At 35.8% G+C, this 15,101-nt stretch overlaps 1 protein-coding gene across 1 annotated transcript; it reads right to left on the bottom strand.

Annotated features, from left to right (window-relative positions):
• Positions 1-1,246: 1,246 nt before the first annotated feature.
• LOC18036551 lies at positions 1,247-14,538 on the bottom strand. Its single transcript, XM_006425788.2, has 25 exons — positions 14,398-14,538; positions 14,083-14,228; positions 13,863-13,972; positions 13,454-13,619; positions 13,229-13,329; positions 12,227-12,299; positions 11,997-12,132; positions 10,318-10,478; positions 10,055-10,179; positions 9,876-9,975; positions 9,419-9,515; positions 9,102-9,153; positions 8,227-8,328; positions 7,989-8,135; positions 7,753-7,915; positions 7,414-7,647; positions 7,175-7,329; positions 6,047-6,175; positions 5,798-5,915; positions 5,493-5,688; positions 5,245-5,356; positions 4,999-5,153; positions 3,101-4,556; positions 2,496-2,690; positions 1,247-2,024 (listed from the first exon to the last, which is right to left on the bottom strand). The coding sequence occupies exons 2-25, from the start codon at positions 14,216-14,218 to the stop codon at positions 1,551-1,553; spliced, it is 4,893 nt and encodes a 1,630-aa protein (XP_006425851.1). The 5' UTR covers positions 14,219-14,228; positions 14,398-14,538; the 3' UTR covers positions 1,247-1,550.
• Between the last annotated feature and the right edge of the window lie 563 nt (positions 14,539-15,101).

The raw sequence follows: 15,101 nt of genomic DNA, 5'->3' as shown, positions 1-15,101 counted from the left end.
CTCGTCCTTCTCGAATTTTATGATATTAAGAGCCAATTTTGGAGAGTGTTAAATCTCAAAAGATGTTTTATTTGATAGTTTATTCATCCATCTTTGAAGTAATCCATGTTATCTTTATATTAGAATGAGATTTAATAATGATGTAAAGAGCCTGCAAGCAAAAAAAAGGTCTATAATGCGTATGCGTGAGTTTAGATAGTTTTGCGAGAGAGAAAACATAATTCTTTTTCCTTTTGAGAGAAACACGGGTTGATATTTTGTCCTTTATTGTAATTACAAGAATAAAGAGTTTTATATGACCAACAAAGGGGTGCCAATAGTCGTACAAAGAATCTTCCATTTTATGGTGAAAGGTCCACACAACACTTGTCCGGCCCATCAGCATGGAGGTAAAATGATAGGAAAACGACAAAAAAAAAAAAAAACTGGAAAATGAGTAAATGCTTTCCACCGAGGCGCTTAATGATTTGATTACTTTTTTAAGAATAGGAGTGGACAAGAATTAAAATGAGTAAAAATTAGAATGGATAGTAATAAGTAATAAAAATTAAAATAAATTGTTTATTTAAATTACAAAAATTAAAATTATAATGAACTGTATTTCTATTAATATATTTATTTTATTTTGTAATCGAAATAAATTATTTTAAGTTATTAAAATGTCTTTAATTACAATTATTTATTTGTAACAAAATAAAAAATAAACATTTTTACTGTAAATGCTATAGCCATTATTATTATCACAATTATTATAATAAAATAGTTATTGTAATTAGTACAATTACTATAATAATAATAATAGAAAATATTCACAATAATATTATAATTATTTTTATACTAATTATAATGATAATAGTAATAATATTAATGTTAATAATAATAGTAATTATTATATTAGTAGTAACAGTATACCATTACTATTTTTGTTGTTGCTATTATTACTATTACTATAATTTTAATTATAACTATTATTATAGCTATAAATATAATAACCATAACTATTATTTAATATTTAACCGGAGAAAAAAAAAGAATTTTTGATTTGATTTAAAAATAGAAATATCAATTCATTTTGTGATTGATGTTCTTTCATTCCCAAATTTATAGGCCCCACACAAAATTCTCTCATTGCTTTATATTTTTAGAAAGTAAATACTATCAATAAAAAATGAGAATTATTTCTATTTTCTAATCCTAAGAAATAAACACACCATAAATGTTTTATAAACCATACAGATACGAAGCATACCAAAACCGTTAATGCGTATATTTCTAATCGCCACTACATCACAGGGCAACACACAATAAACAAATTACAACAAACAAGGTGAAGAAAGAAAAGAATCATATACAAACAAATTAGAATTACACTATATACCAATTTGTGCCGCTATTTTCCTCTCTAGTAGGTAAAAAATAGCTTGAACATTCTCCAAATGCTGGTTCTAGTAACAATGGCATAACTCCAAAGGAAGAGATTCTACAACATCTAAGGCCACGATACTCAAGAATTCAATGGAGTAGTGAAGCAAAATAGCAAATGTTCAACATCAGCCAAATGGTGTAGGCACAGGCCCCGCAAGTGCATCTGATCTTTTGATGCTTCCCATACCACATATAATGCATCCAGGTGCAGAGAGTGCTGAAAATTTGGCCCCACAGAGATCACAGACATCATATCCAATAGTAGACAAACGGCTAAGTGTGGCAGCACAAAATTGTGAGGGATCTTCCAATGGATCAATGGACTTGTTGGACAAACCCCTCTGAACACACATGTCAATCAAGCTCCTTAACTCATCCTGCTTACTTGCAGGCGCTTTTGACAGAAGTAGCTCAAGCATCTGCTTGGCATAAGCATAGTTCTGAACCTCCATGTTCCGCTTAATAGCAGTTCGAATGCAATTTATTCGGTGCTTTGTCTGAAGAGGCAAAGAACCCAAATGCCGAGACAGTCTAGCCATTTCATCTTTTGCACTGATTGCAGCACTTGGGCCTTGAACTTTCTGAAGCCGTAAAATTTCCTACAGTGTAACCAATGAAACATGGTCATGACCCCGTTTCATGTTGACCCACATTAGGAAAAAGCATATATTACACAAAAGAATAAATTGTAAAAGTGTTTCTCAAATGAAGGTTAATAACCTTGGAACATTAAGAGTTAAAAAGAGGCAACATCTGTTAAAACCAAGCAGTGATATAATGCTTCAACACATATGATATCAAGAATTTAGCATTCAAATCACAACACAGTCCTAGAAAATTGCACTTTTAAAAATGATTCCTGTTGTAAAGCATAAATAATTCATACCCAGTTAATATTAAACCATGAATGACTATACATCATTTCAAATCTTCATAAATTCCAATAACCCTTACTATTTATACTTCTCTGTGGTTAAACTGTCATCTCTCTCTAGTGGAAGTAAGATAATGGGTCCTAAGAGAAAACAGTCTACATATATCCCCTTGAAATTTGGATTAAAAAGAAGTACCTGAAGAAGAGTAACAGCTATCTTGTACTGAGCACAGATGGTTGCTTGAGCTTTAACATCAGCCCCACGAGAATGATCCTTAGCTAGTGCGAGAAAAGCTTCATCAAAACAGGATAGTGCATCTGGAAGTTGATTCTGCTCAAGATGAGCAAGCCCAGTCTTGAAACACACTGAAGCAGCTGCCCCACGGGGAACCTGTAATGAGTTTTTTTTTTAATGAGGTCAAGACCAAGGAAAGATGCATGTAACCAGGAAAGATACAGAGCATGTCTACTAATTACAATATTTATATCCTTTTCAGCTGCCTAATAAAGAGAAAATGCCTGTTGGCAATCAGATAAATGAAAGCAGCTAACAGACAACACAGATTGCTATAGAAGGTCAATTCTGGCTAAAACACTAGCTTCTCACAGAGTTTCAAACTAGCCACTAATCTAAAAAGCACAATGCTATGGCTCAATAAAAAGCTGAGAACAAATGTTTCCTTCATGAAGTTACCAGAAATGACCTCTAAACCCCCACCCCCAAGGCAAAAACGGAGTAAAAGAAAATAGGAAGCATTACAAAGCAAGAAAAAAAGCTTTAAGCAAAAGATATATATTTACCTGTCCTGGGCGCACAGATGTTGGTGGAGAAGCAGGATTGGTAGGGGACTTTCCAGAATCTCCTGAATTTGGAACTCCAAGGGCACTGAGATCAAGCGGTTGCGTAGAAGGTGGAACCTGAGCAGGCAGAACCTGAGATTGATAAGGGAAAGGAGTCTGACCAGAGGATTGTGGTGGAACACCACCATCAGGAAGTCCAATGGACTCAACTGGAATGGCAGGTTGTGGAGCAATTTGAGGCGGGACACCACCATCAGGAAGACCAGAATCAGCTGCAGGTGCATTAGCCTGGTTAGGGGCTACCTTGCCACTTGCAACCCCTTGAGAAACCTGATCGTATTTTGATAGATAAGTTCCAGGAGGCGGCAATGAGGCTGCAACTTGGAGGGATGGAATTGTATTCTGGAAAAAGTCCTCAGGTATGGGTCGACCCTGAGCTCCTACACTACTACCCGCTGAAGCTGGCTTTGAAACTGATGCAGGTTGTACCCATGATTCGGTACCAAACAGGTCACCAGGGGCAGAAGAAGCAGGAGCAGTAATATTTCCATCACCACCAGCAGCAGAAGGTTGGGATGAAAGCTGACCTAAGTCTTGGGATCCAGGAATTAGCGATTTGGTTCTCATAGGTGGGCCCAATCCCTCACCAAGTTTAAATTGCTTTGTGGCTTCTTTAATCTTATTGACATCCACAGCAGAAGATGCAATAGGCTTATCTCGTATTCTAATTTGTAATTTTTTAGTTTTTGATGTTCCCTCCTCATCGCTGCTGCTACCATCAGCAGCAGCACCATACATCGTTTTCTTAAATTCTTCTTCAGCTTTAGCCTGTTCATCATCAGCAGCAGAACTGGTATTTTGGATGGTTAGAGTTTCCAGACCCATCAACGAACCAACCTTAGAGTCAACATCAGAAGCTCCCTTGGATTTGTTATACGTAGATTTAACTGAAGAAGAATGAACTCCATTTGGTTTATTGTCAGCCCCAGCAGGAATAAAATCTTTGACCAAGCTTTTTTCCGTTACTTCAACAATAGTGCCTCTTCCCTTGATAGAACCTAGATAAATGCCAACATGATCAGATATAATAGATGGGATTGGACCATCGTCAGTTCTCATGTAAGGCACCACTTCTGTGGCCAACTCCCACTGGGGTATACTCTTCAAGTTAGTAGGGGTTTTAATTTCCCAGTTTCCACCACCCCATTCAGGTCCTTTCGGAACCATACTCTCAGCAGCAAAGTTTGCAAAAATGCCTTGAGTCCACCCAGTGGAGCGGACTCTCAAAATCCTTTCACAATATCGCCTCAATTCTGGATTAGCACCTTCTTCTTCCAATCTCTGGGCAAGACGCCTCATTGCACTGGGGTTCAGATGGCATATAAACAAATCAAGTATGCTTTCATAGTCTGCTATGACTTCAAAAGTTTCTTTGGCACTGTCAAACTGACCATACCTACAGTATTCAAATGCTTCAATAACATAGCAAAAATAGGACAATTGAATGAAAGAGAGGAAAAAAATTGAAAGGAGCCCAAGAATTCAAAAACCTAGGAGCTAAAGACAAAAAGAATTAATAAGAGATCAGAATACACTCCTATGCCATATTTTTTTTGTGAATATATCAATATAAAGATGGTGGGGAACAAACAAACATCAAACACATAAAATCATGTAATCTCTAAAAGCATGCTACGGATGTTGATTCTACATAACAAATACACATTCAAGTTAAGCCATTTAAAATGAAAGATTTCAACAGCTATACCCCCAAATTAATGAAGATAATAGATACAACATATAATTGTTAATGATTATAAAGTTCTTAACAAAGAGCATGGATATCTGACTTTCTCAAGATGGTCAAACATCTGAAACTTTAAAAACAATCTGCTTACTTTATACAGGCATATCCCAATTGCCGGAAGCGATGGAACAATTGTGAGGTTGGCGGACATTTTGGATAATCTCTGGACCGCAAGAATTCATCCTTTAGAACAGATAAAGCGGTAGAAAACCGGAGAGCCTTAATTGCATATATGCCTCGCAATACCTAAGTGGAATAACAAATCATCATTGCTTCATGTGTAAGAAAGTTAACTAGATAGGTAAAATATGAAACATAACAAATCATCATTGCTCACCTGAGTGAACTGTGGCCCTGCTTGGGATAATGATACCGCAAGGTCCCCACAAACAGGAGGGCCTTTAGCAAGAATATCAAGAGATCGAGGAGTAATGCGCAAGCTATCAAATCTTCAACAAAAAATACTAGATGTCAGATGCTACTAGCTCTCATGGCAAGATCCATAAATAAGAACTCTAAATTCAAAAAAAAAAATTAAAGTTATATTTATAAAATCAAAGCATGTCTCAGAGCAAGGAAAAAGACCTTGATGTTATTTGATACAAAATTTCTGACAGGTCGAGCTTCTGCTCAAAATATTGTTGCATTGTGGCAAACCCAATAAGAAGAGGTTCAAGAAGCCCAACAAGACAACTCTTGATCTCTATGCCCTTCTTTTGTCTAGGATTGATTTCTGTTGGGTTTGCTAGCAATAAACGATCGTTCAAAGCACCAACAAGAACTGCAAGCAGGAATTTATCTCAGTAACCCAGCATAGTAATCAAAGTAAACTTGATGGCATATGCATATAAAACTGGAAGCAAGAGGCTGCCAAGCAAAGAAAACATTACCAGCATTTGGCATACTAATTGAGAGAATGTTCCTGACTTTTCCGTCCCAGCCTAGCACACTAATTGCTGTAGCAGTAGAAAACAGAAGAGCTGGCCCAACCCACAAAAGGGATCTAAAGTTCACATAAGTTAAGATTCAACAAAATGTATTAAAGCTGATCATACTAACTTATATAGAGATAGGGGGCAGAGGGAGATGGGGAGGGTAGAGAACAATTTTCATGCAAAGCTAAGTCCGTATCAGGATATTGAAGGAAGTCCTTTATCAAATTTTGTAGAACTGCTGGCCAAAATGTCAAGATCTGCTGAAACAATGAGCACTCTTTGAGTAGTTAATACCCCAGCAACATAGCCTCTCTGGGTCTCCTGCCAAGCTACCTGAGAAGGTTGAGCAATTTCAGGATTTTATATTAGACAAAATATATAGTGCTATATATATATATATATATATATAACTATTAAAATTTGAATTCACTCAAACCAGATCCAGTATATGAGAAAAAAAAAATATACATCAATTATCAAAATGCAAATGCATTATACTCCCTTTATCATATGAGCCGACAGGTCAATAAATCACCCAACAACAGCCTCATAAGAAATCAGAAAAAGGGATAACCTTAAAACTCATTAGGTATTGATGGCAAAGAGACAACAACTTCTGCCTATCCCATAAGAAATCAAACCCGTCCTACCTAATTTCTTCAAAGGTTCTTGTGTTTCTTTCTACCAGTTACCCAAAAAACTGCAAGCACACAAAAATTCCCCAAAATTGTTGCTTCATTTAATCCTCCAAAAGCAGAAAAATGTTCCAAAAATTGTAGTTTTCTTTCCCATAAAAGCATTAAAATATTCCGCAAGGAAGGTAACAGTAACACGAGGCTGGAGAAAGAGATCCCACTAGCAAAGATCGACAACAATTGTCAATATAAGAACAAATAAACAATACTTTCTGCTTCCCTCTTAACATTACACACCAGTAAAGAGACAAGTAAGCATTTGGTTTTCTTTTTGGAATAAGATCATTAATACTAAGCTTGTCAGGCACAGTTAACCAAGCCAAAATTTGTCCAAATACATCACATTCCCAAGGCTATTGTAGGGTCAAAATTTATCATAGGCTATATGGTTTATACTAGCAATTTGAAGAACAACTACTTCATATATATTAATAAAGCTAACAAGTGGCTACCAATTAGTTTAGTTGATAAAGTCACTTGTTATCATAAAATTCCTGTGACGCCAAGAAGGGCTATGGAATTCTGGGAGTGAGGGTGCGGGGGGTTGTAAAAGGAAAGAGATTTTGATTGCTTTAAGTCCATTTCTGTTGTATTCAAGAATGAGCCCTGAGCCTCCAGGAGGAAGTGAACTAATTACCTTAAGCACCACCTCAGTTACTTTCAACTTGATTGACTTTTTCCCTTCAGATTTTGTTTGTAGATAATGACCAGCTCTAGCTGATAGGCGGTATCCTTGAACCAACTTGGCCATCCCAATCTGGTCACCATCACATGCAAACATTAAAGTTGACTCTACAATAGCAGGAAACATGGATTAGCATGATGTATAAGTATAGCTAGGCCATTCAATATGGAGTATCATATTAACTCAAGCACCTATTGGAGTGGAAAAAATACGATCAACTTCAGATTCAAACATAAGCTGCAATGGACCCTGAACAGAACCAACATTTGTATCTGTGGATTGATTGTGATCAACTACTCCATTATTTTCATCAGCAGCTTCTTGCAAAGTCACTCCCTTTAGAATGTATAAAGCCAGTCCAGTCTTGTCATCATCAAGAATTGCAAATTGATCTTCATTAGGGCCAATAAATGCCGCATCTCGACCTACAAAACTCAGTTATCAATGATGTGTGATTTTTCATGTCTAATGAATACACATGCTCAAGCTAACAGGGACAGCAGTGAGAGAATATGGAACAGAAGTAGTACCTTTGACAGTGCTGCTTTTACTGTCAGCTAGTTGTGTATCGACATTTTCCCGATAAAGGACCACCTCATTCGTAGTGCCACTGAACTCGTAAACAACAAGAAATAGTTGCTGTCTTTTACTGTAAACCATGTGTTTGGGATAATATTCCACAGTGCCAGGAATCTGAAAGCCAAATTAATTGTAAGGTACAGTGCCTAAGGTGAATACACAGAAAAATCATGGTCTCTGATATTACCGTAGAATAAAGTTTCCTGTAGATACTATCTGCACCAGAACAAAGATTATATGCCACAAGATTTATGCCATCTACATAAAAGGCTCTGACAGGATAGTGAAGAACTCGGTTCTCTCTATTGAAGAAATTGAGCTCCAAATGAAATGGCTGCCAATGAATCCAGATGTTTCAGATAGCAGCTTATGCAATGATAATTAGTTAACGCTATCACAATCAATTTAATCATCAACCAAGCTACCTGACAAACAGGAATGTCCTTCAGCTGATGTTTAGAGTCAAATATAGTGATGAGAGGCAACCGAGATATTGGAGCGCTTTTTGCATGACCTTCCATGAAATGCTATAACAATCATGAAAAATAAAAAGTCAAGACATCAAATTTGAAAGATAAATGAAAAGGTTAAAGACATGGTGGAGGTTTGAAGTCCGTCCTCCGTTTTTGAATTAGTTGAGCAAATGAATACAAGAACCGCAAGATTTTTTTTTCTTATTTTAGGTTCAAACACATCCGACTCCATGCACAAATGCAAATAAGTCTGTCATCAATGTTGGTGCAAGGGGGAGTGTTCCATCGACCTCTAGCTTCCATTGCAAGAGGCCAAACCAACTGGGCTATGCTATCCCCTTGGAGACAAGAACCTAATAGATATACAATAGCATATATTGGGTACTTTAAGACACAAACTGAACTACCAATACAATACCCTGTAATTGCAAAATAATGCTAACTACTTATCGATTGCCTAGCCATCAAAAGTAAACTCAGTAATGTTTCTTCCCAATGCAAACTTCTTAATGTGTAGTGCTGAAAACCCTTACTACATTGTAAACTACCAAAATCATACCCAAAACCTTTGTACGTGAAATAACATGTATCCACATATTGTTCAGTTACAAGTTACACAAATTTACCAAGAATCCATTATTATAAACTTATCAAATATCCGCATATTTTGAATGTCAACAGGAAACCACAGATTGGTTGTCAAAGCTCTCCCCTGAAAGTTACAGCTTGGCCACAGCACATAAAACCTTTCTCTTATTCTTCCTATTAATAATCTTTGGAAATAAAGCTTAAAGAAAAGAAAACAGTCAACAAAGAAAGCAACATACACTGTAAAGAAAAGCCTTCCGTGCAATGTCAGAAATTGTCAAGTGGCTGTGGCTGCAAGATTGGACAATGAAGAGTCAAAATCAAAAAGGGTAATGTAGAATTTTCAAGGTTTTACAAGCACTAAAGCACATCTGCATCAGTAAGACATTTATCATTAGTTCCAAGGAAAATTGATGCAGCAGAAGTTAGCATCAGAAATCGTAACAGTTCCAATTTTCAAACTAATTAAAACCTTGTAGATATCAACATGAAAGATCTAGCAGTCAATTATTTCGTCAAACTGATAGTCTGTGTGAAATAACAATTTTGAATTTACCCCTTCAAATGATGCTCTTGCAACTGTGCTTGAAGTTGATGGTCTGCTAAAATTCCAGATGAGCCCATGGATGAGAGTTTTTCCTTCAAAACAGATGCTGCAATATCACCCCAATTATCAGCATATCTGGTCATATAACAGCACATGATAGTGCAACCAAAAATGGTGAAGAAATCGTATCTTAACAGAACAATGTAATGGAGGCAGAACACAAAGTTTAAGGAACTTGCCCACTTTTCATTCAGAGTGAATGCACGAATACAACAAGCTAAAGATGAAACAAATGGAAATATTATATCACTGTTAGCAATGTTTCCAAATTATCCACCACATGCTGTTAATAAGATCCATATAACCACAGAGGGTTCGAGGATGTTTACAAGAAATTGGGTAAAAGAAGTTGTGTATAGACTGATTCCCTCGTAAAACATAAAATCCAGATTCGATAAACATTTACCTGAAGATCCCCTTGCACTTTGTAAAACTGCAAAGAGCTGTTTCCTTCCTTCTCTGGTGTATGCAGCCCTATTCTTAATATTGTCACCGCCTGTAAAATTCTGTCACAGCAAAACTACACTCACACTTCAGACATTAACAAGTAATTCATAAATGAATGGAAGGTAAAGTGCTCTCAACTGCAAACAACAGGACTGCTAAATTCAATCTTGGGTGCACTTCTAAAGCTCGAACTCTTGGTAAAGGATAAACAGCTTCTCCACCCTGCTGAGACAGAATCCGAGGAATGTCTATTGATTCAATTGCTGTAAAACAAAATAAGAAGTCAGTGCAATTGAATCTTTTAGTTACCATTTTGTGACAAGATACATGTTTAAAATGGATAAAACTTTTGAAAGCATGACATAGAAATATATAAAAAAAAATTAATGTCTACATCTTACAAGCAGGCTCAAAAAAATTAGCTTGCATCGGAGGCCTATTAGGATTAATTATCACTCTTGTCTTCCAAACTTGAAGTGATCCATCCCTGCAGAGAGTTACAAGTAACCGTAACATGGGAAGCCAGGCAACTGAGGTGATTGGTTGGGAACCCACTTGTATACTGCAATATCAACAAAAAAATAAACCACTTAAGTGAAGTTGACAATAACAATACAATGAGACAGTTAGAGAAAAGCAGAAACTGATTTTACATTAATAACATATATAGGAATACATTTATCAAAACTACAATAGTAAAGATCCTAGGAAGTAGTAGTGCAGAAAACAATAGGAAAAGTGAAAACCCTGGACTTGCCACTACTCTTTCAAGCATGCCTACAAAAGATGCTATGATCTATCCATCAGATTGGTAACTAAATAGATCCCAGATTGCATATCCAACAAATTTATCAGCACCTAGAAAAATGTCTATTGCAATTTCCTGGCAGACGGTTAGAGAAGTGAACAGAACTAGCCAGCATGCACGTTAAAGCACCTCAGATACAGGCATTTGAACTGATAAAGGGTAACCCAAAGACAAGAATGATAACTTACGAAGTTGGAAAATTAACTCACTCCTTTAACTTGCTAAACTAGCACAACAGAAACTAGCCACCTAGCTTTGCGTGCACCCACTTCATTTAAGGCATCTACCAGTGCTTAAATCTAACATACACAAGAATGAAAACGCAGCAGTTACAAAGCCCAAAACATCTACTGAGGAAACAGAAAACAATCACTTTCAGCCAAGAAGTTTTTTTTTTTTTTAATTAGCAGACTCAATTCTCTAGATTTAGGCTCCATATGGTATCAAAGTTGACTAATCAATGAGTAATAAAGACAAACTGTTGTACACTGAAATCTTAAGCGAAATTTTTGATGGCCATGCAGGATAAATTAACCCTTGCTATCTTACAGTTGCTTATGGTACCATTATGGCGTGAGCCCTAGAGGGGAAGGGAGCTGAATCGGAACAAAATGTTTTCAAGTAGAGCTTCAAGTACATTTTGTAGTAGTAAGTCTTTTACAAATAGAACTTTTAGCAGAAAAAGTTTTGGGTGTTTGGTTGTCAATCACAAGTTTTTAGCAAAAACTGTACAATTACTTTAATAAACAAGTTTTTTAAGGTTATGTTGGAAAATAAAATTGGGGTCTTTTAAACAATTTTTACACAGTTGACCCTTAGAAAAAGTTATACAACCTCTACTCCAAATGTCCAAATTTGAGCTTCTCCTTCTCCAAGTAGAGGTTAAACTGTTTTTTTATTCCTCCATAAGCTCTTCTCCAGTATTGGAAAGAGTTTTTTTTTTTTTTTAGAATTTATTTTACCTATACTGAAAGGGCTCAAATTTTGGTACTTTCAGTGAAGAAGCTGTAGACCTTTTTTAAGGATACATCTAGCGTTCCAAAATCTATTTTTTCAAAATTTTTTTTAATTTTCCTGGTTTTTCTTTTCTCTTTCAACATCTTGTACACATCTTTAAACAAAGGAAACACTTCCAGTATCTTATCATTTTTTCTATCAAATGCAAAACATGTAATATAAAACAGAAGGAAAGGAAAGAAAACAAATAGGTGGAAAATGTCAAGCTGTTGAGATCGGGTTGGTCCCACGAGACCCCAAGAGAAAATAACTTACATTCCAATCATACTTGGTCTCTCGATTGACACATCCCATGCCAGAAGTGTACCCCGTCTATCACCAACAAAGAGCCACTCCAATGTTGGGTGAAAAGCAAATGCACCAGCACCAAGCAGCTTAATAGTATTATCTACTGCAATGGGGAAAAAAAGGATATATTGCTCAACAAGAGGTTAATACAAGTCAAATTCTACACAATAAAGAAATAATTGTTTTCCTTATCTCACGTTGTAGTGTGTAATGAACAGCATATGTGTGAATGTTGTAAGCTCGAATCAGACCGTCTGCATATGCTACATACTGAAAACAATAAAAGAAATTAAAAAATAGTGGCCAAAACTATACTTGAGCATCATTTCAAGAATATTGTATACGTAATTAAGCAATCAACATGGTTGCTAATAAGAGCCACAATGCATCAGATTTGGTGCAGACTTAATCCAATTATATCCAATAACTGAAATTGGATTTCAATATCCCAATCTACGTGGTCAAATATCATAAATACAAGTGCATGTGCTATGTGGGTGTGAGAGAGAGAAAGAGCATTGAAAATGTTTACAATTCCAATCTAGAAGTTCCGAGAAGTTAAAATAAAATATAAATACATTAATAATGCAATTGAATAACGAGCCTCCAAAAAATAAGTAACTACATAATAACCGTATCTTAAACCAACCAGTAACAAAATGTTTGACATTTATCCCATTAGACTGAAATATGATAAAATATTTATGATGTGAAATATACTATAAAGATTTGAAGTTGACTCTAACGTGGACAAATGTCACTAAATAATCTTTTACATTTAATAGTAGTTTAAGATACAACTTTGTTCTATGGTGTTAATTAATAAATTCATAATTTTGCCAATAACAAAAAAAAATTTTTAAAAAAATCCTTCTCTGGCATTAATTTTGACAACTAAAGGGGGAAAAAAATTTAATATGCATAAAAATTTCATATAAAATCCAGTGTAATACTAGAGAATAAAGATCTTTTAAATGCTTAAGTTACTCTAAATATAATTTTTTTGAATACGAAAGAATCGTATAACCCTCTACAACAAGCATACATTTCTCTCTTCCAAATTGGTTGGCCTCTATTGATCTAGATCAAAAGATTAGATAAATTTTTTTGAGAATCGGATATGCATTATCTCACTTAATCCATAGCATAATGTTGACCAACATAAATAAGGAAAAGAATCATGAGCATAAACATCTTACCAGAACAGGGAGGCGGGGATGGCAAGCAAGATTTACAATTGGTTTCTTCAAGTCAGTCTTAATTTTAGTTGGAGCCCTTCCGCCTTCAACAGTTCCAACAACTTCATGCAGAATGGTTCAAGAATCAGAAACAGCCACATGACTGAAGTCAAATCTAAACTCTGAAGACCAAATCACAACCATTGTAATAAAAAATAGAACTGACGAACTTCAAAGAAAACGGACCAGTAACACTCATCCTGCGGTGGAAACCAAAAAATACAACAGGTTGTAGAGGCGTCAATGCAAGATGGACTTCTGTATCAACAGAAATTGGTTCCATCTTCTTTTCAGGTGAATGTAGCACGAAACTTTGCTCAGTGTCAAAATCACAGGAGCGAATTGTACAATCCTACATCAAAAATTTCAAAACAACAAATGCTAAGCTGAGCACACAAGCATTCCATCCACACTGCACCACCAAAGCATCCTTAAACAAGAGAAAATTCCAAAATAAACCGACTTTACAGACAAAAATTCACCAAGTTTGTTTAGTTAACTAAACAAGCGAAAAAAATTGCTTATGACAGAATCACATGCACCCTAAAATTATGGAGAAGAAAAAGCATCACAAGATAATTAATAAAAAACTAACCTCAAGAATAGCGACTACAGCATGGCCACTGGTAGGACTATAAGCCATGCGAACAACAGGAGAATTAATGTCAATAGAAGCAATCCTGCTTCCCGTTAAAGTATCAAATTCTGCGTAACACATAAATTGAATAATCTAAACATATAATCTAAAAACTTGTATGAAGTCTCTGAATGTATTGAGTATAAGAGACAATGAACCGATGGATGTAAAGGATTACCGATGATGTAGGTTCCAATAGCGACAGCGATGAGCGCCTGATTAGGGTGAAATGCCGCCTCATGAGGCTGCAATGGTTTGTGATCGCCGCGGCCTACATGGCGCAGATCTAGATGCTGCACTGTGGCCCACTCCATTGGCAGTTTTCTGTTCAAAATTTAACAAAATTACGCTCAACGAAAAATTAACTAGGCGATGATTTAGATCGACCGAAATCGATAAATGAATCGGAGCTAATTCTTTTTTTTTTTTAATTTAAAAGAAAAAGAGAGAGAGAGAGATTAATTTGTGATGCTCGTTATTATTATTTAGATACCTGAGAAAAGTTAACTATGTGAAATGAGAGTTCATTGAAGTTCGAAAGAAAAGGGAAATGTTGTGGAGAGTTGCGAGATCACGATGCACGAGCACGGGCACAACAGAGCAACGAATTATCAAACTTTCGCTTATAGGAAACACTGTAGTTCGACAGTAATCATGACCCGAAAAATAGAACAGAAATTTGTTGAACTCGGGCTGATTCGGCCTGGTTGGCTTGAACTTGGGCTTTAAATGGGCCACCGTTAAGAGAGTGGTGTTGTTGGTACTCCTTGAAAATTTCTATTGACACTACTCCAAAGCCCTGATAAAACCCCTTGTTGGCATTGATAATTTCCTTATGCGTCTCCGTATTAAAAATATTAGTTATACTAAAACTATGTAAATGGACAAAGAAAGCCCCAATAATGTATTTTTCATACAAACGATTTAACTTTTGTCACTTTCAAACCCTAATTTTTTTTATTTTTTTAACTATCATAGAAGAATTTTAGATTGATCGAGAAAGATATATAATTCAATATTACGAGTTTGTACGTATTTCTTTGATTATTTATGCAACTTTATTTTATATGAGCGGTTTGATGAGGACTTTAGACGGGTGTCAATACAATGGCACAGCTATTCAAGCTTGGGTGGTGCAAAAGCCCAAAAATAATGGGATTGCGTTGGGTCGTGGAAATTCGAAACCTACTCTCAATC

This window comes from Citrus clementina, unplaced genomic scaffold, assembly GCF_000493195.1.
Source record: "Citrus clementina cultivar Clemenules unplaced genomic scaffold, Citrus_clementina_v1.0 scaffold_7, whole genome shotgun sequence".
NCBI lineage: Eukaryota > Viridiplantae > Streptophyta > Magnoliopsida > Sapindales > Rutaceae > Citrus > Citrus x clementina.
Note: the sequence above shows the minus strand (reverse complement) of the source record. Positions and strands in the feature narration are given on the sequence as shown.

Coding starts and splice junctions, on each gene's coding strand:
- LOC18036551 (XM_006425788.2), bottom strand. CDS start 14,218: ATGGAGTGGGCCACAGTGCAGCATCTAGATCTGCGCCATGTAGGCCGC. Junction 10,479..11,996: donor AGACCAAGTATGATTGGAAT/GTAAGTTATTTT, acceptor TTGATATTGCAG/TATACAAGTGGGTTCCCAAC. Junction 9,516..9,875: donor AAGTGCAAGGGGATCTTCAG/GTAAATGTTTAT, acceptor GTGATATTGCAG/CATCTGTTTTGAAGGAAAAA.